The sequence below is a fragment of the Ailuropoda melanoleuca genome, chromosome 8 (assembly GCF_002007445.2).
Source record: "Ailuropoda melanoleuca isolate Jingjing chromosome 8, ASM200744v2, whole genome shotgun sequence".
Lineage (NCBI taxonomy): Eukaryota > Metazoa > Chordata > Mammalia > Carnivora > Ursidae > Ailuropoda > Ailuropoda melanoleuca.
The window spans coordinates 128,690,829-128,711,208 of NC_048225.1; the positions used below are offsets into that span (position 1 = coordinate 128,690,829).

General features: G+C 53.2%; 1 protein-coding gene across 1 annotated transcript in view; it reads left to right on the top strand.

Annotated features, from left to right (window-relative positions):
• Window positions 1–15,631, top strand: part of SHE (Src homology 2 domain containing E) — a 24,880-nt gene extending 9,249 nt beyond the window's left edge. The window contains exons 2-7 of the mRNA XM_011229071.3: window positions 4–399; window positions 2,898–3,024; window positions 10,861–11,145; window positions 12,118–12,274; window positions 12,708–12,827; window positions 14,322–15,631. Coding sequence (XP_011227373.3) covers window positions 4–399; window positions 2,898–3,024; window positions 10,861–11,145; window positions 12,118–12,274; window positions 12,708–12,827; window positions 14,322–14,508 — 1,272 coding nt within the window. The 3' untranslated portion in view covers window positions 14,509–15,631. The remainder of the gene's footprint in view (window positions 1–3; window positions 400–2,897; window positions 3,025–10,860; window positions 11,146–12,117; window positions 12,275–12,707; window positions 12,828–14,321) is intronic.
• The last annotated feature ends 4,749 nt before the right edge of the window (window positions 15,632–20,380 follow it).

Sequence of the window (20,380 nt, forward strand, 5' to 3'; positions counted from 1 at the left end):
AAGAACTCGGAGGCGGGCGGCGCCGGGCCGACGCCGGGCAAGGGCCGCAAGAACTCGGCGGCGGAGCTGGGGAGCGGCAGGGCCGGCGTCGGCGCCCCCAGGGACAGCCGGCCGCCCCGGGACAGCCTGCAGGGCCTGATCCAGGCCGCCGCGGGCAAGGGCCGCAAGAACTCGCGGGCCGCCGAGGACGAGCCGCACCGGGGCGGGGCCAGGAGCGCGGGCTGCAGCACCTACATCAGCCGGCTCATCAAGGTGGACGCTCAGGAGAAGAGCGTCAAGAGCGCCAGCAGCAGCGGCAGCAGCGGCAGCAGCAGCAGCTGCCCTTCCTCGGCGTCCTCCTCCCCTGCGTCGCTGGGCCCCGAGCTGGACAAGGGCAAAACGGGGAAGCAGCCCGACACGGTAAGAACGCAGCCCCCCGGGCCGCCTACCCGCAGCGGTCGGCGAGCAGAGCGCACCTGCTTAGCCCTGGGCCACTTTATGCTTCAGGGAGGGCGAGCCTGTGCGTCCCTCCAACATCCCGTGACGATTAAGCCACCATTTCACGTCGTTACATGTTTTTTTCATCTTGAAAAGCCCTCATTCGAAGGATGGGAGCTTTTCAGAAAGGTACAAAAATGCTATTTTGTTAGCCGTTTAGAAGAGTAACTGAGTGAGATATTCCTGCTCTGTTAAATCTGACCTCCATATAAATGCGGTTTATTTTAATTTTGAAATCCAGGGGGATTGCAAAGCCAGATCTCTGTATACATTTATGCTTCTGGAGCAGAAGGAAAAGCATGGATTTCCGAGCTCCAGGGATGGGGGGACGGCACACGCCCAGCCGCTCGTGTGCTGGTGTGGGAACTCAGGCACGGTCGCCCTGGCAGATGGCCTCTCTCTCGGCCGCACCAGCAGCCCCGATCCCGTCCGCGAGCGTCTGTAGGGCAGCAGCACAAGAAGGCGCCCAGGGCTCCATGGGCTGCAGAGGGTACGGAAGGGGACAAGGAAATGCCCTTAAGGAAATCACAGATCAGGAGAGAAGGTGTTTCCTGCTTCTTACGCCCCAGAGATTTTCTGGGTTCCGTCCAGTGCCAGGCAGTTCAGAAAAGGAACCTGACCCTGTGAGGAGACCCACTCCAACCTTACAGACATGATTGGGGTTTTGTTTGCTTGGTGGTTTTTTTTTTTTTTTAGGGATTTTATTTATTCACTTGAGAGAGAGAGAGACATTGCGAGTGGGGGGGGGAGCGGCAGAGGGAGAAGAGGAAGCCAACTGCCCGCTGAGCAGGGAGCCTGATGCGGGGCTCCATCCCAGGACCCTGAGATTGTGACCTGAACCAGAGGCAGACGCTTCACCCACTGAGCCACCCAGGCGCCCCTGTTTGCTTGTCTTTAAAACTCACTCTTCTGGGTGAAAAAAGGGAGAGAAGAGCTCGGACAGCGCTTCCAGACCCCAGCCCAGGCTGTCACTTCCTGTCGTGGGCAGTTCAGCTTTCTCTTGCCCAGGCTGCGGACGCACTGCCTCCCTGGGTGTCATTAGGGGTCCGCGGCGCCTACCGTGTGTGTCTGCGCTGGTCCATCTGTCGTCCTCCACTCCTCCCTCCTGCAGGTATTGACAGGATGCCCGTGCTGTGCTGGCCCCGGGGTGGGGCAGGTGGACAGACAGCAGAACCCGCTCACCCAGATATTAGCCAGTGGTCCCCCTGACCGTTGGACTCCATCTGAGCAGATCTAAGCACCTCGCAGCCCAGGGCTGAATGCTGGCCTCAAGTCCCTCTCCGTCCGGGGACCGTGGCCCCCGTCGCGGGCAGTGAGGAGGACCGAGCTGGGGGTGCTCTCAGTGGCTGCCGGGCATCACCTGTGGATGGCCGCCATGTCTCAGGCCGTCTGCTCCTGGGCAGGCTGCGCCCCCATGTCTCCCTGTGCCTCTGAACCGGGAGCTCTTTGGAGAGTGTAGCAGGACCTGGGGCTCCTCCCTTGATTCTGACTCGCCTTTCTTTGCCCTCCGGTTCTGATTCCTGTCTTTCTCTCCCCTGGAGTGAGGAGTTGATACTCTCCCAGCTGTGCGTTGTTGGAGCCATACTGCTATCCGCCAAGTGCTGGGCTTTTTCCTCCCGTACAATTCCCACAAAACTGTTCCTCCCTGAGAAGAGCCTGTCAAGCTCCAGGTCCCTAACCAGCACCGGCACCAGCGCCCGGCACCTACAGAGTAGAACTGATCACACACACCACCTTTCCGGGCACCTTTCTGTTTTTGGAAGATTAGATATTTTCTGCCACAAACACCGGCCACAACTCTGACTGTGGCCTGGGAGGCTCCGTCCGCCTGTGAATTACTGAACCTAGAACTCCTCCAGAATTGGTCGGTTCTGTTTCTTAGACTTACTATGAAGCCTTTCCCTTCGGAGGTGTTACCCCTTGCAGACCAGAAGCAGCTTTGGTGTCATTGCGAGTCCCTCGCGGTGTCAGGCCAGTGCTGGCGGACGCCCAGTGATCGCTGGGGGACCGGCTGACTGCTGTGTGTTACCCACCAGGTTGGCACTGAAAAGACCAACACTCCAGGGAAGGTGCTAGACCAGTTCTGTTCATTCTTCTCTACCGTGACCGACCCCCCCACGCCCACCACCCACCCTGTCACACTGCCACCCCCAAGTGCACTCCTGCTTGGGGAGAGCGCAGGCATGAAGAGATGCTGGGACATGAGCCAGAGTTAGACCGCCAAGTTAGACTTGCCAGTTAGACCGCCAAGATAAATCACGTTTGTCCCCTTGAAACATGGCTAATAACCTGATCCAATGAGAGCGCCATTCAAAACTGGCTGGAGAGCTCGCCTTTGAGCCCGCAGGTTCTAGTAGCTGATACCATGGCCATCCTGGAATGTGATAACCCTGGCAGCTCTCCTCTCTGGTTCTTTCAAGGTCATCATTTTAGAAGACTACGCCGACCCTTACGATGCCAAGAGGACGAAAGGTCAAAGGGACGCAGAGAGAGCAGGGGAGAACGACGGCTACATGGAGCCCTACGACGCGCAGCAAATGATAACAGGTGTGTGGCGGGTGCCCGTGGGGCAGAGTCTCGCGCACAGACGGTGAGAGGGACCGACCGGGGTATGTGGGGAAGAGAGAGGATGAGGTTTAATCAGACCTTACTGACTGGAAGAAGCAGAAATCAGACCCGGAAGTTAGGTCAAAATATCTACTTAACTTCCTTTCTGGTTTTGTATCCTTCAGTGTTAGAATTTGCAGGGTCTTTAAAGTTTTCCTAATTCTGTGCGAAATGACACTTGTGAGTTTGCAGACGTGCTCAGAACGTGACCTTCAGTGTCAGGATTGTTTATGTGCATTTCTTGGCTGCTTTGGAATCTTTGACACTCACGATGGGAGCTGTGAATCTCTACCAGGGGATTTCACGCGTTTAGAAGGTGTGCACGTGACGTGACCCTCCGTGTTATGGTGGGAGATAGATTTCTCAACGAGCTCTACGATACTGGAGCAGAAAAACCAATGAGACTCATGGCATGAGCCGGCCACGCGATGCAAACCTCATACCAGAGTCAACTGATCTTGTGACTTTTCAAGTTGGAACAGTTCCAACTTGAGCAAAGCAATCACCTATCATTTTTTTTTATGATTTTATTTTTTTATTTGTCAGAGAGAGAGAGAGAGAGCGCACGCGCAAGCAGGGGGAACAGCAGGCAGAGGGAGAAGCAGGCTCCCTGCTGAGCAAGGAGCCCGATGCGGGGCTCGATCCCAGGACCCTGGGACCATGACCAGAGCTGAAGGCAGACACTTAACTGACTGAGCCACCCAGGCGCCCCACAATCACCTATCATTTTTAGTGTCAAACTCTTCCCTTTTAGTCATAATTCTCTTAAGTTTGTATAAATGATACTTAAAAATAACATGAACTAAGTTAGATTTATTTGTGAAATTTAGAGTCAATAATTTATTCACCCAATTTTTTTAAATGTTCTTTAATCCATAATGAAAAAACGCCTTTCTGAGTGCTGACCCCTGGCATGCTGTCTGAGTGTTTCATGCCTGGGGAAGGACTCATTGGCCACACGTTCCAGACTGTCTCCCCTGTTTGGAAACAGACTGAAAAGCTGTCAGGCGCGGGCTGTGCAGGCCTGGTCTCAGAGGAGGTGAGCACAGGGGACTCAGCATCCTGGAAGGGTCAGGACAGGCTTCAGAATGAAAATGAGCTACCGCAGGAAAGGGGCGCCGTGTCCTGCTTCCCTGCTTACAGAGATAAGGCTGCGCGCTGGGGAGGGTGTACCCTGGCCAGGCTGTGACCCTGAAGGTCACTGGACTGTGACCTCTAATGAAATCTGTGAATGAAAGGAAGTGAAAATGAACTTAGTCAGAACTTTAAAAAATATCAGAGGCCTGAAAGGAATAGGGGAAAAGATTTACTTTTACATAAAATTGAAGGAAAAGATATTCTAAAAAAAAAAAAAGATATTCTTTTAAAGAAAACGATAATTTTGACTTATCTTTCTTTTGTCCTTTGGTTTTTATTCTTCTTTTTCTCGTTAACCGGAATAAGTAATTTATCTACACTGTCCAGCTGTTTATTTGTGGGGCCACATGATAATGGGGGGGAAAGCCCTGCTTTTTACCCCCCATATAATGCCCACGAGACTCTGTGTGCTCCTGGACTCCAGTCCTCTCGCTTTGGTACAAAATCAGAGAGATTCTTACTTGCCTATGCTCGTAGAGCTTTTAAGAAGCAAAGCGGAAAGTAGAACAGAGATTTCCCCACTCCAGATTGGGTAGCCTGTTTCCTACACCAAGTTGTCTCTGGACATATCTGAAATGATGGACGCAGAAGCCCTTTATACATAAATAAGGCATCTTTCCACCCAGACCCACAAACAAGGTTGTACTGAAAAATCAGAATCATCTGATACGAAATAAATGTGATGATAATAATGGTGCTTAATATTAGAGCATTTATTAAGTGCCAGCCTGTGTTTACACCTTATGTGAATACATTAAGTGCCAGCCTGTGTTTACACCTTATGTGAATACATTTGTTTAGGAATATAAGATTCAGGGTGCCTGGGTGTCTCAGTCGTTAAGCGTCTGCCTTCGGCTTAGGGCGTGATCCTGGCATTCTGGGGTCGAGCCCCATGTTAGGCTCCCTGCTCCTCTGTGAGCCTGCTTCTCCCTCTCCCACTCCCCCTGCCTGTGTTCCCTCTCTCGCTGTCTCTCTCTCTCTGTCAAGTAAATAAATAAAAAATCTTTAAAAAAAAAAAAAAGGAACATAAGATTAAGGTATTCAATTGGAGAATAAATTCAAATTTATTCAACATTTAAATTACTAACTTTTTAAAAATTGCTAGCATATTTTGTCTTAAGAAAATCCATGAATTTTAAAGTCTCATATCAAAAAGTACCTTCTCAATCAGTGCAGAGAATACAGCTCTAGTTCTCCCCGCGCCCGTGGCTGGATAGAATAACAGGAAGGGAGTTTATCGGAAGCTGGAAATAAAAGATTTGCTGCTGGGGGTTTTTTGTTTTTGTTTTTGTTTTTGTTTTTTTTTTTAAACCTTCCACCTTTTTTGTTCAGTTTGCTCCTTGTATGCTTGGTGGCCGTGTCCCATTTCAGAAATGTTTATTTCTTAAAAACATTAGGGATTTTTCTTTAGTTTCAGCATTTTCCAGGAGATGGAGAGGCGCTAGGGAACGCCAGCCCCTGTCCTGCCTCGCTGGTGCCCGCGCGGTGGGGTGGCCCGCCGGATCCAGCAGTGTTCGTGATGTTCTTTTATAACATCCCACAAATGTTTCTTAGGCATTTATTTACCGTGAACCAGGCCCTGCGCTGGGCTCTGGGCATCCAGGAAACGAGACGCACATGACCCGTGTGCTCATGGACCAACCTTACAACCCAAGAGGCAAACAGACCTAACACCAACAGATAAGAAACTATGTCCTGGAAAAGTGCAGTGAGTGCCGTGAAGGACAGGGTAGGAATCACTGTCTGCATCAGCGAACAGAGCAAAAACCAGAAAAGGCATTTATCACTTTTCTGTGGCCCAATCACTGTGGGACCCAGGCTCCCTGGATCCCCGCAAAACTTTGCTCTTAACTTTGAAAGCTAAGAATTTTAAGTTTACAAATAAATTCTGCCTTAGATTTACCCAAAGGATTGTTCATAAAAAGACAGGATTATGAATCCAAGCAGTATTACTGTAAACCTCTGTTGTTCCTGCTAAAATGGCAGAACATTTTAGCTCAACCCTCAGCGGAAACAGTCTCCGTAATGTAGCGTGACGAGCTCCATGGGCAGGGTCTTCAGCCGTCCTGAGACCGCGTCATTCAGTGGCAGAGCTGCTTCCAAAGCTGGCATCATGTCAGTTGACACCAGGCTTACCAGCCACCTGCCTCAACCCTGCAGGCCTGTGCAGGGGTGGCAGACATGCCTGGCCCGCAGTGAGGGCGCCCAGGTTCGGAACCATTCCATGCCACGTCCACATGGACAGCAGAGGCACCGGGTCCTCTGGGTCCGCTTTTACTCGCCCGTATCCTGTCTCAGGTGGTTTTCAGTCTTATTTTTGCCTACAAATGGTTTTGCTGGCTTGTTCAAATAGTCAAATCTAAAGGAGAACCTCCGTGTTGGGGGTCCATTTAAAAATCCATTAAGGAGGGGCGCCTGGGTGGTGCAGTCGTTAAGCGTCTGCCTTCGGCTCAGGGCGTGATCCCTGCGTTCTGGGATCGAGCCCCACATCAGGCTTCTCCGCTGGAAGCCTGCTTCTTCCTCTCCCACTCCCCCTGCTTGTGTTCCCTCTCTTGTTGGCTGTCTCTCTCTATGTCAAATAAATAAATAAAATCTTTAAAAAAAATCCATTAAGGAAGAAAATATAGAACGCTTTTTGATTTATCTAATTTGTCTATACTTATCTTGTAAAACTTAAATTTCAGGGCTCCTGAATTGTATCTGCTTTTGTTCAGATATTTAGTTTTGATAAGAAAATATGCAAGTCATTTTATTTATTTGTTTTTTAGAGAGAGCTGGGGGAGGGGCAGAGGGAGAGAGAATCTCAAGCAGACTCCCCACCGAGCTTGGAGCCCGACACAGGGCTTGATCTCACGACCCCGAGAGCACCTGAGCCAAGATCATGACCTGAACCAAACATCAAGAGTCGGTCGCTTAACTGACAGAGCCACCCAGGCGCCCCTATTTGTCGTTTTAAATCAAAAGTGAGAGTTGGAATAAAAGATGTGACAAGAAACAGCCCTTTTCTGATTCTGAGGGAGAAACAGCCTGCGAGTCTGTCAGTTACCGCTCTGCGAGCGCTGCGAGATGCATGGGAAATGGGGTCAGCATTCTGCGGCAGCTCCGGGGCATCGAGGCACGGCCTCGGTTTATTCACCTGTGAAAACGGGACACACGTTTTTCACTGCATCGCACGGCTTCTCAGAGATGCTGGTGTGACACGCCCCGTGCGCGCGTGGAGGTGGCGTGTGACACGCCCTGTGCGCGCGTGGAGGTGGCGTGTGACACGCCCCGTGCGCGCGTGTGCATCGCATCTAGTCATTATTTAGACGCTCCAAAGAGAGTTGTGTTTTCAAAAAAAGTTCCAGACAAGCGTAGAGGAGCCGTAATTGCCAGCTACAACCGTCTTACTGAAGGACGGGCTCCGTCTTGTGCGGGCTCAGGTCGGCCTGGAGGCTGCTGTTTATCTGCCAGCCGCCCCGTTCTGTTGTCGCCGCAGTAAATGGCCTCTGTCGGCAGAGCCGGGGCGTAGCTTCCTCTCGCTGTTTCCTCCTCCTCGGGCCGTTTCCTCCCGGAGCTGGCTCTGCACGTCAGGGGCTATTCTCCCCCAGGAAGGTCGGCCAACAGGCCGCGATTGTTTCTGTTTCTATGGTGCCGCGGGTTGGGGGCGCCAGGTGCTGGGGTGGAAGGCTACTCCCTCCAAGGGCGGGGGGCCGCGCTCAAGCCCTGGTTTCCCCTAATTAAACATTGTTTTAAAGGTGATACTTTGCAGATTCTGCCCAGCCCCAGGGCCATCCCGGGGAGGAGCTCTGCTGCCCGCATGCTTCCCCAGGCCTCTCCCGCCACGGGCGCACAGCCGTCCCAAGGACGGGGGCCAGTGCCTCACCTCATGCAAACACGTGTGCTAAGCACTCGAGATCCTAATTACTGTACGGCGTTTCAGCACAAACGCTGACATTTCCTTGCGAGCAGGACTCCTGTGTCTTAAGGTTGGAATCCACCGTCCGTTCAAGTCAGCTGGGACGGAGTTGAAAGGAGCACCACGGGAAAGGTGACCCCCGCCTGCGCCAGGCCGTCCAAACTGAGGGCAAACTTAGGTTTTGCTCAGAAACTTACAATTTCTGAGTTCACCCTTTGAATTCCGTGGTGTTTTCTCATTCCTTTTTCTTAGCTCTGCAGAAACATTCCTGTTAAGAAATCCCAGCCGATCTTCCCGAGCCAGGAGCACGGTGTGTTTCTCATTCCCCGTGACTTGGTGACTTGTCTGGAATAGTGTGAAGGAGGCATAGGATGGAAAGTTGAGAGGTGTGGACGGACAGGCAGCCCTGGGTCCTGCCCCAGCTCCCTGCAGGCCCTCACACAGCCCCAGGCACCATCCTGACCCGGGGGCAGGAGCTCCCACATGTCCATGTGGGGGTTCAGACCCAGGGAGAACCCCTCTCCTTGCCTGGGAACTAGCAATGACGGGATGGCTATGGAGGGCAGGAGGAGCTCAGATGGGGGCTCTGGGGACCAGCGAGTGTGCAAGTGCTTCTCAGGCTTCACTTCCCACGAGAACTCCGTGCCCCAGACCAGCTTTATTGGGGTCCCTGGTGAGGGGACCGGGCATTGGGGGTCCCCGACACTTGATGCAGGCTGTAGGGCTGGAGCCGGCTACTGTCAGGGGTCCATCCAGGATTAGAACCTAATCCTGAAACCAGCGTCCCCCTTTTGAGTTTCGTGTCCTGATTTTCTTCCTTTCCCTTAAATGTTCATCTATTGCCCCCTCCTCATGACTGAAGTCAGTAACTCTACTCCCGAGTGTCTCCGTGCTGTTTTAAGTTACCGGCATTGTGCTCTCCCGACCCTCTCCTGCTCACCTGGCCACCCCTCCACATCTTTGCCAGCACCTCTTCCTACGCCCTCCCAGAGCTGAAGCAGCCCCCGCTCTGCCTTTGACCCTCTCCTTTTCTCTGCTGGTTGCTTCCAATTTCACGGACTAGCAGCCTTCCTTTATGTGTGAGTAGCCCTGTGAGGTGCACCTGGGAGCGTCATCTCTCTGAGCCCCACGTCCGCACTGCCGGGGGCTCCTCCCCTCCCTCTCCCACCAGCCATCCAGTTAGCCCTTAGCCCGACTGTGTGCCCTCCGAAGCTCAGACATGACGATCCCTGCCCGGCAGTCTCCCCGCACTGGGAGTGCAGACACGGCAACAGATAGGCCGGGAGGAGGGCAGGCCCAGAGCGGCGGGGACCTGTGGCCGTGGTGGAGGGGAGGTGGGCCGGAGGGAGGAGGAGACACGGGGTGAGACTTCCACAGTGGGGGTCCCCAGGACACAGGGCATGGCCGCACGTGCAGAGAACATCAGCAGTTCCATCTGGTTGGAGTCGAGAAGTGGGTTTTGAGGGGGATGGGGCAGGGTGGCGTGAAGAGAATTGGAGGAGGAAGGTGGTCTGGCCGTGGCAGGTGTCCCAGGCTGTGCGGAGCCGCTCGTGCTTTGTACATAGACCATGGCGAGCTCGCGGCTGGAATGGTGCCCCAAGATGCTCGCGCATAGAAGGTTCTTGACTGTGCAGGGGCGGGAAGGCTCCCCGGCGGGCGTTTAGAAGAACGATGGCGTGCTCTGCACTGTCTAGATGCCCCTGCCAAGGCCTCTGGACCCCAAGCTGGTCGGTCGCAGACACTGCTGGCTCCTTCCCGCTGGGGCTGCTTAGCTGCTGGCTGTTGGCTTTCGCACCCTTAACTTCCAGTGAAACACGAGTGTAGTTGGTACAACCCTGTTAAAGCACAGACGACGGGTTGCCTGCGAACAGCCTGAACAGTGTGTCCTTGCCTTTGAAACGTGCATGTTTGGGGCCTGGTGGGCCCGCTCTGCAGCCTTCCCACCCCGTCTCCTCTCCTGGCCTCTGGCCTCTGAACTTACCTCTCACTTCCCCCTGTGGGAACAGGCCCTCTGCGGTCCCCGCTCCGTATCTGCACTCACGCAGCTTCTTCCCCTGGAAGTGACCTTCTCTATCAGCGCGAACCCGTCTTCCATTTCTCTTCCACTTGGAGTCCGTCCAAGTGCGGCCATGGAGAGCGTGGCTTCGGGAGCCCAGCTTCCTGCTCCTGCATCCAGGCTCTGCCACGTTTGGGTGAGGACGGCTTCCTCCAACTTTGTGCCTCAGCCTTCGCTTCTGTAAAATTAGGGAAACAACAGTACCCACCTTGCAGGGCCGTTGTGAGGCTCACAGAGGCACGGTCGAGGGCGTTGGCTGTTGTCCGCAGCTATCAGCCTGCGGTATCATTTGGGAATGTGTCTGGCTTCCTCTATTTGGAAACTGCCCAGAAGTCCAGAACTGTGTCCAGCATACGTAGCTATCTCCCCCCGGTGTAGGCAGCCCGGCGCTGGGCATATAGTGGACAGTCCGTCAACCCCTGTGAGTGTACTGTGGTCTTGGCCTTCCAACAAGACGTAGAAACCCTGCAGGTGAACCGCGCTCCAGGCAGAGGTGGGGCCCGGGGCTGGGGAGCAGGTTGCCTGTGGCCACGCGGCTTTCCACAAACCGTGGAAATGTCCCAAGGTGCCCGCTGCCCGTCGGGCTGGCCGGCAGACCGGCGCACCTGCGGCGCGGCTTCACCAGTTCATTAGGGGTTTCCGCGGCACGCTTCTGTCAAGGTTTTGTCTGTGGTGTGTCTTTCAGAAATCCGACGCCGAGGCTCTAAGGATCCCCTGGTGAAGGCTCTCCACCTGCTCGAAGGTCCCTGTGAGCCAGGCGAGAACATCACGAAGACAGAGACGTTGGCCAAGAGACGGAGCTCCAAGGACCTCCTGGGGAAGCCTCCGCAGCTGTACGACACACCCTACGAGCCTGCGGACGGGGCCCCCGATCGGAGGGCACGGCTCCCCGCGGAGGACGAGAGGCCGGCAGCCGAGTACGAGCAGCCCTGGGAGTGGAAGAAGGAGCAGATTGCCCGGGCGCTGTCAGGTGAGGCCCGGCCCGCGGGGCGCGTCCCCGGGACCTCATGTGCGTGGAGCCCAGGCTGAGGCCTCGCGATCGCTCCGCTTAAAAATCCCAGTCCGGTCACCGCCTCGCTTCCCAACCGCTGGACCTACGGACTGGGAGCGGCTTTAGACTGTGTCTGCTCGGTGCTGCTCCTCTGTTGGGATTCCCGCTTTTCCGCTGGCAGGATCCGGTCCAATGCAGTGTAGACAGAGGGGTTCGGGAGGCCTGGTGGAGCAAGCTGGCTGTTTCTGTCAGTAACCCTCCTCCAGGAATGCGTTCTTTAAGTGTGAGTGGGGAGAATAACAGGAGGGGCAGCAGATGGGACAGGCGCTCTTCCTTTCGCTTCTCCCAGGACAGTTTTTCTGCCTGGCCGAGTCTGTAACCTTCTTTTCTTTCGTTTTCAGAAAGTCGGGGATGTCTTTTCCCTCCAGCAGCAGAGCAAGCTGTGTGGGCCGTGGGTGGAGAGGGTGAGGCACGTGACAGCGAACATCTGAGTCCATTTTTTTTTCCACAGCCCTGTGTCGGCACCTGCTGTCCAGACGCCGAGCCGTGTGTGGCTCTGGAATGTCCATGTTCTGTCCAGTCCAGATGCCGTGGTGTTTACCACTCAGTAGTTAGTTTCCAACTGCATTTCCCTGTTTTATTTCCTAGTAAAAACTGCTTGTTTGGTTTCATACAATGATACGCTCTTGCTTCTTTTATTCTATATATACTGAAACTAAAATTCTTAGAAGTACACGGAACACGTGCCCTCGAGGCCCCCTCGCACTCTGAGTCCCGGGAGCGTGGCGGTCAGGGACCCTCACGGTGCGATCCGCCAGCCGGCTGTTTGCAGGCCTTTTAGCTGTGGTGAAGGGGCTTCCTTCCTAGGCTGAGGCCGGCGAGCAGGTCGTTGTGTCTGAAGCCCCAGGGGTCGCCCCTGTGGGCTCCGTGTTAGATGAGCCTTCTTTCCAGTTCAGTTTGAAGGCTCCGAGCGGCCTTCCGTCAAGGAGGACGTGGGGAAGCAGCACCAGCGGCAGAAGAGCTGGACGCAGAAGATCTTGAAGCCGGCCGCCCCGGACCACGGCGAGGGGGAGAAGGTGGACCGAGCCCTGCCGCTGGGGAGGCAGCCGTGAGTCTGGCCCTCATCCCCGCGGAGCACACAAGGGCTAGGAGCCTGGTGATGGGGGGCTCGCCCGTTTTACAGGATTACTTCGTCCAGGAACTCTGTCTGGGTGGCGCTTAGTAACGAAAACCTATTTTCAAAGCGCATTGCATTGTGCAGACAAGAAAGTGCGCTGCGTGCCACGAGCCTGACTTCACATTTCATTCTCCTGTAGTGACTGGAAACTTCTAACCGACTAGCCCTGTTAACTCGCTGTCGTATGACTGATGGGTTTGGTGATCCAGGATTACCCAAATCTGTATCTCGTCTCTTCTGAGCATGACGTAGGGTCCACACCAGGCCACTGACCTCCCAAGAGAAGTGCATTACAAAGAATCCCTTATGGAGTGAGGCCCCGCCTGGATTTGTATTTTGATGTTGGTACCCCCCCCCTTTACAGTTGGTATCATGGAGCCATCACCCGTGCAGAGGCCGAGAGCCGACTCCAGCCCTGCAGAGAAGCTGCTTATCTGGTTCGAAATAGTGAGTCGGGCAACAGCAAGTACTCCATTGCACTCAAGTGAGTAGCAGAGCTGCGTGGGCTCCCCTCGGGGGGCGCCAGCCTTTCCCGTTGCGGGCAGGGGGCTGGTCGGAAAAGATCTCATCTGAGGTGGTTCGCAGGGTGTACGTATTGCCAGAAAATAGGGGGCATTTGCTCAGACCGTAGGATGTGAAATGCTTGGATCCGAATGCAGAGTCAGTACCGGGTAGATGCCCCGTGAGGGCCTCTCTCGTCACGCGTGACTCAACTTGTGCCGCCGTGACCTGACCTAACGTAGGCCCTCCACGAGGTCGAGCAGAGAAACCATCCCTGACAAAAAGGAGAATTTCCAAAGGGACAGTTCGGTGGTTCTTTTACTCCCCAGTGCTTCAGACTTTAATAAATGAGATCCCCTGGGGGTGCCTGGGTGGCACAGCGGTTAAGCGTCTGCCTTCGGCTCAGGGCGTGATCCCAGCGTTGTGGGATCGAGCCCCACATCACGCTCCTCCGCTATGAGCCTGCTTCTTCCTCTCCCACTCCCCCTGCTTGTGTTCCCTCTCTCGCTGGCTGTCTCTGTCTCTGTCAAATAAATAAATAAAATCTTTAAAAAAAAAAAAAAATGAGATCCCCTGATGTCAAAATGCCAACTGCACTTTGGTACCAGATCCTTCTGGGGAAGGAGGAAGCGCTGCTTGCTGTTACTCCCCGGCCTGGTCGTACCACACACTTGCGTTCGCCTGGTGGGCCTGGTGGAGCTTGGATCATGGAAATTCTCGCTGTTCCGCGTTCGGCGGTGCTGTGGGGAGGGTCATTGTCCGAGCCCTAACAGCATTTCCTTCCTGAGGAAGCTGAGCCCCTGCCGCTGAAACAATCAGGCTGGAGGGGAGAGAGGCTGCGGGTGTCGGAGCAACATGGCTGGAGAGTGGGGCCGGCCAGCAGACACACAATGCCAGGGGTAGCTGTGCCGCGTTCCCGCCGCGGGGCTCGTGGGTTCCATCTCCAGCCCGTGCTGCCGGCTGTCACTGTACTCAACCAGGAGCAGTCCTTCCAGTTTGGGGGGTGGGAAGGGAGGAAGGAGGAAACCAGGGGTATTATTATTATTATTATTATTATTATTATTATTAATATATTTTGGGGGAGGAAAGGAGGAGGAAACCTTACATATGTCCTTGTTCCGTGACGAGGAGGCAGAGTTTAAACCTCACCCTGGTGATCTCACGCTGGGGCGTAAGCCGTTTGGTGATTTGGGAGACGGGAAATTGGGCTTTTTTTTTCTGTTTTTCTTGTTGGTCCAGTCCCTGATGACTTGCATGTTTTAAGGACAGACAACCCAAGGGTGACCCACGTTGAGCCAAGGGCCTCGAAGCCTCTGAGAGCCCCCAGGAGAGCAGAGTGCATTTCTGCTCGAGTTTGTAGCAATTGCACGGGTGGGTGAGAACCTGTCTGCCTGGGACCCTGGCTGGCATTGCTGTCGGTGGGCAGGGACCCCTGCTCACTCATTCATGTGTCCTCCTCAATCTTGTTTTGTTTCAGGACGAGTCAGGGGTGTGTCCACATCATAGTGGCCCAGACCAAAGACAACAAGTACACGCTGAATCAGACTAGTGCGGTCTTCGACGGCATCCCCGAACTGGTACACTACTATTCCAACGAGAAGTTGCCCTTCAAGGGGGCGGAACACATGACCTTACTCTACCCCGTGCACAGCAAGGGGCACTAAGCTCCAGCCAGCGAAAGCCCTGGCCAGGCCCATCCTCCTGAGCAGGGCGTCAGCCCCTGACCAGCACCGGGCACAGGGCTGGACTGCCCCACGGGAACCGGTGGGAAGTGGGACTCTCCCTGCAGCAGGCAGAGTCTTTGGCCTGACACCCATTCCGTGACACTTGGTTACTGACCTATTGCTTTTCTACGATAAGAAGTCATAATTTATCAGCTGCTTCACTCTCTGGAGTAGGTGTTCTGTTTGTGGGTGACTCTCAGGAAAGGTAAGTCAGGAGTCCAGGAATACCAAGGTTTTCCAAAAATGTGCCAGTCGTGACCTGGAATACCTGGTCTCTAAGCAAATCAGCAGCAGTGCGGCTGGCTTTTCTGTGAGGCAATAAAGAATGATCGTGTGGACCGGAAGAGCGTGTACCGTGGACCCCGTCTTGGGGAAAAGGATGAAGAGCGGAAAACACGTGGATACGGGTGACTTGGACAGAGTGTCCTGGCTCAGCTCTGGACTCCGTGAAAATGCACGACTCCGCCGAGATTATTTTGTGGGTCAGCCTTCTAGGAAAGTTTGTGTTTTCTCAACCTCTGTGGACTTTTTCATCATCTTTAATATAAACATAAGTAGGAAGGATGATGGGCTGACTTAAGAATTGGCAGTATACGTTAAGCATCGACATCACTATAATTCTGATTTATAGAATACAATCACAATTTCATTTCTGATTTTTTAAAAATCTGAAAAATGTGCAAAGCTCCACAGCCGCGCTCTTGGATATTTCTACAGGACTTCTGACACATTTGGTTTCACCTTTGGGCATTGCAGTTGTTAGGGAACGATTTTTAATTTGTGTCCCCCAGTTAGATTTGCTTTGTATTTTCAGAGTAAATTTTAAATATATCTATCTCTACCCCTCGGAGCTGAGGGCTTAAACTGGGTCCCAAACCTGCAGTCTCTTGCGCTCTGCAGAGACCAGTGCTCCCTGCACAAAACTATCTGAAAAGGCAGAGGCTTCTCCAACTACTACTGCTTAAGAAATTAAATTAATACTCATAGTCTTGTTATCTTTATGGTTTATTGTGAACTTCAGTTGCCAGGTTACTCACTGTGAAAATAAATAAATAAAAACGCATGAGAATGGCATTCTGTCGGGAGCCCCCCCCCCCCCCCCCCCCCGCCTCTGGGTTTGCGGGGGGGCTCCCAGGACTGGTCCAGACACATCAATGAAAAGTTCACTTTATATACACAAGAAAGGTTGATTTGGTTCATTATTAGGAAAGCATATCTTTCTAGTTACTAGTTACCATTCTACTATTAGGATTTAGAAGTTGGTAAATACTTGCTTCTTTATTCAGTGAAGGTTGTAGCCAGAGGGTCGTGTGATCTTTGATTTAAAAAATGTGAGAGGAACCTTTTCTTACTGAATCTTGATGATTGTATTAATAGAATGTCTGTTTTTTAAATACTGATAGAATTTTTTAAATGTGGATTGGTTCACGTGTGACATCTTTACCACAAGATTTTTATAAAAATTTAGCATCTATAGTTCCAATTCCATTCAACAAATATTTATTATCTTCCATATATGAATAATTCATTTATTAAACTTATTTTTAGTTCAACATTCTAGAAGTGAAACCTTATTTTTTACTTAAACTTCTTCTACGAAGTATAGCAGTTATCTTAAATGCTCGGAAGCTTTGTAAAGTTTTTCTGAGCGCGCTGGGTGGTTCTCGGCCGTGCCCACCGCTGTGACGCACGTGATGAAACAGCGCCTTGAAAGCAGGCCCGCTGCTCTAGGTGTGTCATTAGCTTGTGCCGTATGCTCAGTATTATGCTTTCCCTGCACCGTTTTTCCGTGACAGTTACGTCATTTTCTTTGTGTCGCTCAAAGTGGAGTTTGGATATGGCCCAGCTCCCTCACACCGTGCGGCAGGTGGTAAGAAGACGACCCGCGGTAGGTCAGAAGGGGCTGAGCTGCTGTTTTCCTGCTAAGGCTGCGAGCCGATGACAAAGCAGGGGCTTCACCAGCAGCAGGCTCCCTGTGCTCGGAAAACAGGCCGCCAGGTGTCCCTCATGGGCGTCCCTCATGGCTTCCTGGCGGGGCCTCCTGGGCCAGCTCATCCGAACCCGTGACACCTTTCCTCTCTGAGCTCCGAATGCTGGGGCTTTCTGTCATTTTGTCTCGATACGCGTATTTTCCCATAGTCTCCGTTCTTTTCAGTTACCTCTGTCTCCCAGAATCTTTTCTGATTCCTCCTGAAGAGGATTCTGTCCTCTAACAAATGTGTGTGCCCCCCTGCCTGGAACGTGGTACCCCAGAGCTCCCTGCGTCGTGCTCCTTCTCGAGCACACCCCTTTTTAAAACTGCTCTGCCCCTGCTCACTAGATGAATTTACTTAGTTGCTTCATTCAGGCCTCTAGGACATTCGTTTCCTTTGCTACCATAGTGGTTTCTATCGGGATGAATTTCAACCAGTGGAGTTGTATGTTTAAATAAATAGGAATAAAAAAGCGGAGCAGTGTTACTATGTGTAAGAAAGGAAAATATCGGGGTGCCTGGGTGGCTCAGTCAGTGAGGCATCTGCCTTCGGCTCAGGTCATGATCCCGGGGTCCTGGGATCGAGTTCTGCATTGGGCTCCCTGCTCAGCGGAGAGCCTGCTTCTCCCTCTGCCCCTGCTTGTGCTCCCTCTCTCATGCTCTCTCTCTCTCAGATAAATCTTCGGGGGGAAAAAAAAGGAAAATACTGAGGGGCGCCTGGGTGGCTCTGTCAGTTCCATCCGACTCTTAATTTCAGCTCAGGTCCTGATTTCAAGGGTGAGATCAAGCTCAGCGGGGAGTCGGCTGGAGTTTCTCTCTCCCTCTCCCTTTGCCCCTCCCCCCAATTCATGCTCGCTCTCTTTCTCTCTAAAATAAATCTTTTTTTCTTTAAAAGGCAAATGCTGATATGCCTACCCTCTTTTGGGGAGAGAAGTGTCCTTTTCAGTTATCCAGAGTACTTTCTCAAGCATTTATAAAAAGAGCCTTTATTCTTTGCTGAATCGTTATTCCTTTACTGGCCTTTGCCCGAGGATGGGGGCGTGGGCTCCAGTGTTTGAGACGGAGGGTGAAATAGTCCTAATTTGTTAATTGGATTCTTTAACTGCTATTACTGTTAATGGACATCCTTAGTGAGTAAGTGTTAGTACTCGATTCAGAAGAACTGAGCGTTTGAGATATTCTTTAAACAGGGGTGGCCCTTCTGTTCTGTTACAATGTCCTTTTTCCGTCAGTCTAGGGGAAAACGATGACGTCTCCTCTCCCCCTCACACCCTTGCAGTCGTTAGCGGAACTGCTGCGATGCTTTCCCGCTGACGCGGGGCAGCGTTCGCGGTCTTTCTCCTGTCCCGGCACCGCGCTGTGTTGGCCTTCGGGTCCCCTCAGACTCCTCCATTCTGGCCTGACCTTCGTGCCCCGTTAAGGTGCACTTGGTCCTGGAATCCCGACCCGGCCGAAGGAGGCGCCGCGCTGCTGCCACCTGGCGGGGAGACAGCAAACTGCCGCGGGAAGGCCGGCGCGGGGCGAGCTGTCAGGCCGGGCTGTAAGCCCCGGCGGGCAGGGAGGCGCGGCGGCTGCCATCTTGGATCCGGCCTAGGCGGAAGGCTGAGGGCAGGCGGGGGCGCTGGGCGTGTGGTGTTTCCGTGAACGTACTGCCCCAGCAGATCTTGAGATCATTTTGTCACGTTCTTAACCCCTCAGTTACTCTGTTAGGGCTTTAACATAACCACGTAACTAATACGTCTGACTTCTGACAATGTTCGAAGACCGTGGGAGGCCAGAGCCGTCTGCAGTGCTCTGCTGAGTTATGTCCGCGAGGTTGTATCCAGTTTCTGGGTGCCCCCCCGAAGATGACTCTGAGATGTAACTAAATAAACATTGTGCCGAGAAAACCAGCGTGTTTGCTCGCTCTGATTCCTTTTGAGAACCCCCCCCCCCCCCCCCCCCCCCCCCCCCTGTGCGGGGAGCAGCAGCCTGTGTGGACGGAAGGGGGAGGAAACCTCTGGACCCGCTGGCCGACCTGATGGCAGTTGCTTTTCTCGGGTCACTATTAGAGCCCTTCTCTCGTGGCTTCTTCCCAGTTGGACGTGGCCCCGGGAAGCTTCACCCTCGGCTCCTCGGCATCTTCTGGAGCAGACGGCTGTTGCCTTGGTCCCCAGCTGTTCCTCGGTATCTGCCTGCGTCCTGCGTTGAAGGGCTGCCTTCTTTCGTTATTCGTACAGACCCCCCATCCCACCTGTGGGAGCTGATGCTTTAGTCTGTCATGAAGCTTGAAATCTATAATTTTTCAAACTTCTACGAGGTGGTTTTGATACCCAGCCATGGCTGAGCACCACCAGTGGAAGCTACTGTTTAGAAACACACAAATACATTCATTTGAGGTTCTAGAAGGTTCTAGAAGGCTATTGTACTGAGCCTTTCAGGATCAAATTTTTAATTTCCATTAAACATTTACGTAAATTGCCACCAGGTGGTACAAGTGCCTGCCGCGTTTGCCCATCTCTGTGTAACAGAAAAGGACGTTTGCGTTGAGAAGTGTTCAACACCCCCCACGATCCCCCAGCAATCAGAGTACCGGTTTTCGGAGTCCAGGTGGCGCACGTTTGGAAGATCCCAGGGTTTGGCAGCTGTTGCGTGTCAGACCCCGACCCCGTAAAAGGTCAAGTATGAGCGATGGGACTAGCCCCTCACCGCACCACCTGTGCTGCTTAAACCGATGCTCTCATATGGTACCTGTCTTTAACCCTCCCTAACCTCGTGAGCCAGGTGCAGGCTCATTGTTCGGATCAGGACACCTTGTCCTGGGTCCATCGCGGAGTGCGTGCTGGGGTGCAGACCACAGCCTCCCGTCACTGCCCGCACGCTGCCGTCGAGACAGGAGCGCTGCAGAAGCCCCCACATGTGAAGAACACAAACCAGCGGGACGAGGGCTGTTAAACCAGCCACTTGGTTTAGTTAACAAGTGAAAAATAACGTTTAAAAAAAAAGCGCAGCAGCCAAGGAGTGGAAGCAAACCAAGTGCTCATGGACAGACGGACGGAGAAACCCAGTGTGCTGACAACACCGAATGGAGTACTAGCCTCAGAGGAGGGAAACCCTGGCACCTGCAAGAGCGCGATGAAGCTGGAGGGCGTTGAGTGAAATGAGCTGGTCACAAGAACACACAGATTGAAGATTCCACTTCTCTGAGAAACCCAGTCAAATTCACAGGCACAGCGTGGTGGGCACCGGGCCTGCGCGGAGTGGGGAAGCGGGGAGCTCTTTAATGGCTCCGAGTGTTGGTTTTGCAGAAGATGCAATGTTCTGGAGGCTGTGTACACAGTAATGTAAATACGTAACACCACTGAACTGCTCACGTGGAGACGGTTCAGTGGAGGGGCGCCTGGCGGCCCGGTTGGTTACACATCTGCTCCTGGCTCAGGTCGTGATCTCGGTCCTGGGATCCAGCCCCCCCACCTCGGGCTCCCTGCTCAGCGGGGAGCCTGCTTCTCTCTCTCCCTCTGCCTGCCGCTTCCCACCCACCTGCTCCTGCACGCTCGCTCTCTCTCTCTCTCAAATAAATAAAATCTTTAAAAAAAATGGTTCAGGGGCGCCTGGGTGGTGCAGTCGTTAAGCGTCTGCCTTCGGCTCAGGGCATGATCCCGGCGTTCAGGGATCGAGTCCCACATCGGGCTCCTCCGCTAGGAGCCTGCTTCTTCCTCTCCCACTCCCCCTACTTGTGTTCCCTCTCTTGCTGGCTGTCTCTATCTCTGTCGAATAAGTAAATAAAATCTTTAAAAAAAAAATTTAAAAAATAAAAAAATAAAAAAATGGTTCAATGGAAAATTTTGTTACGTGTCTTTT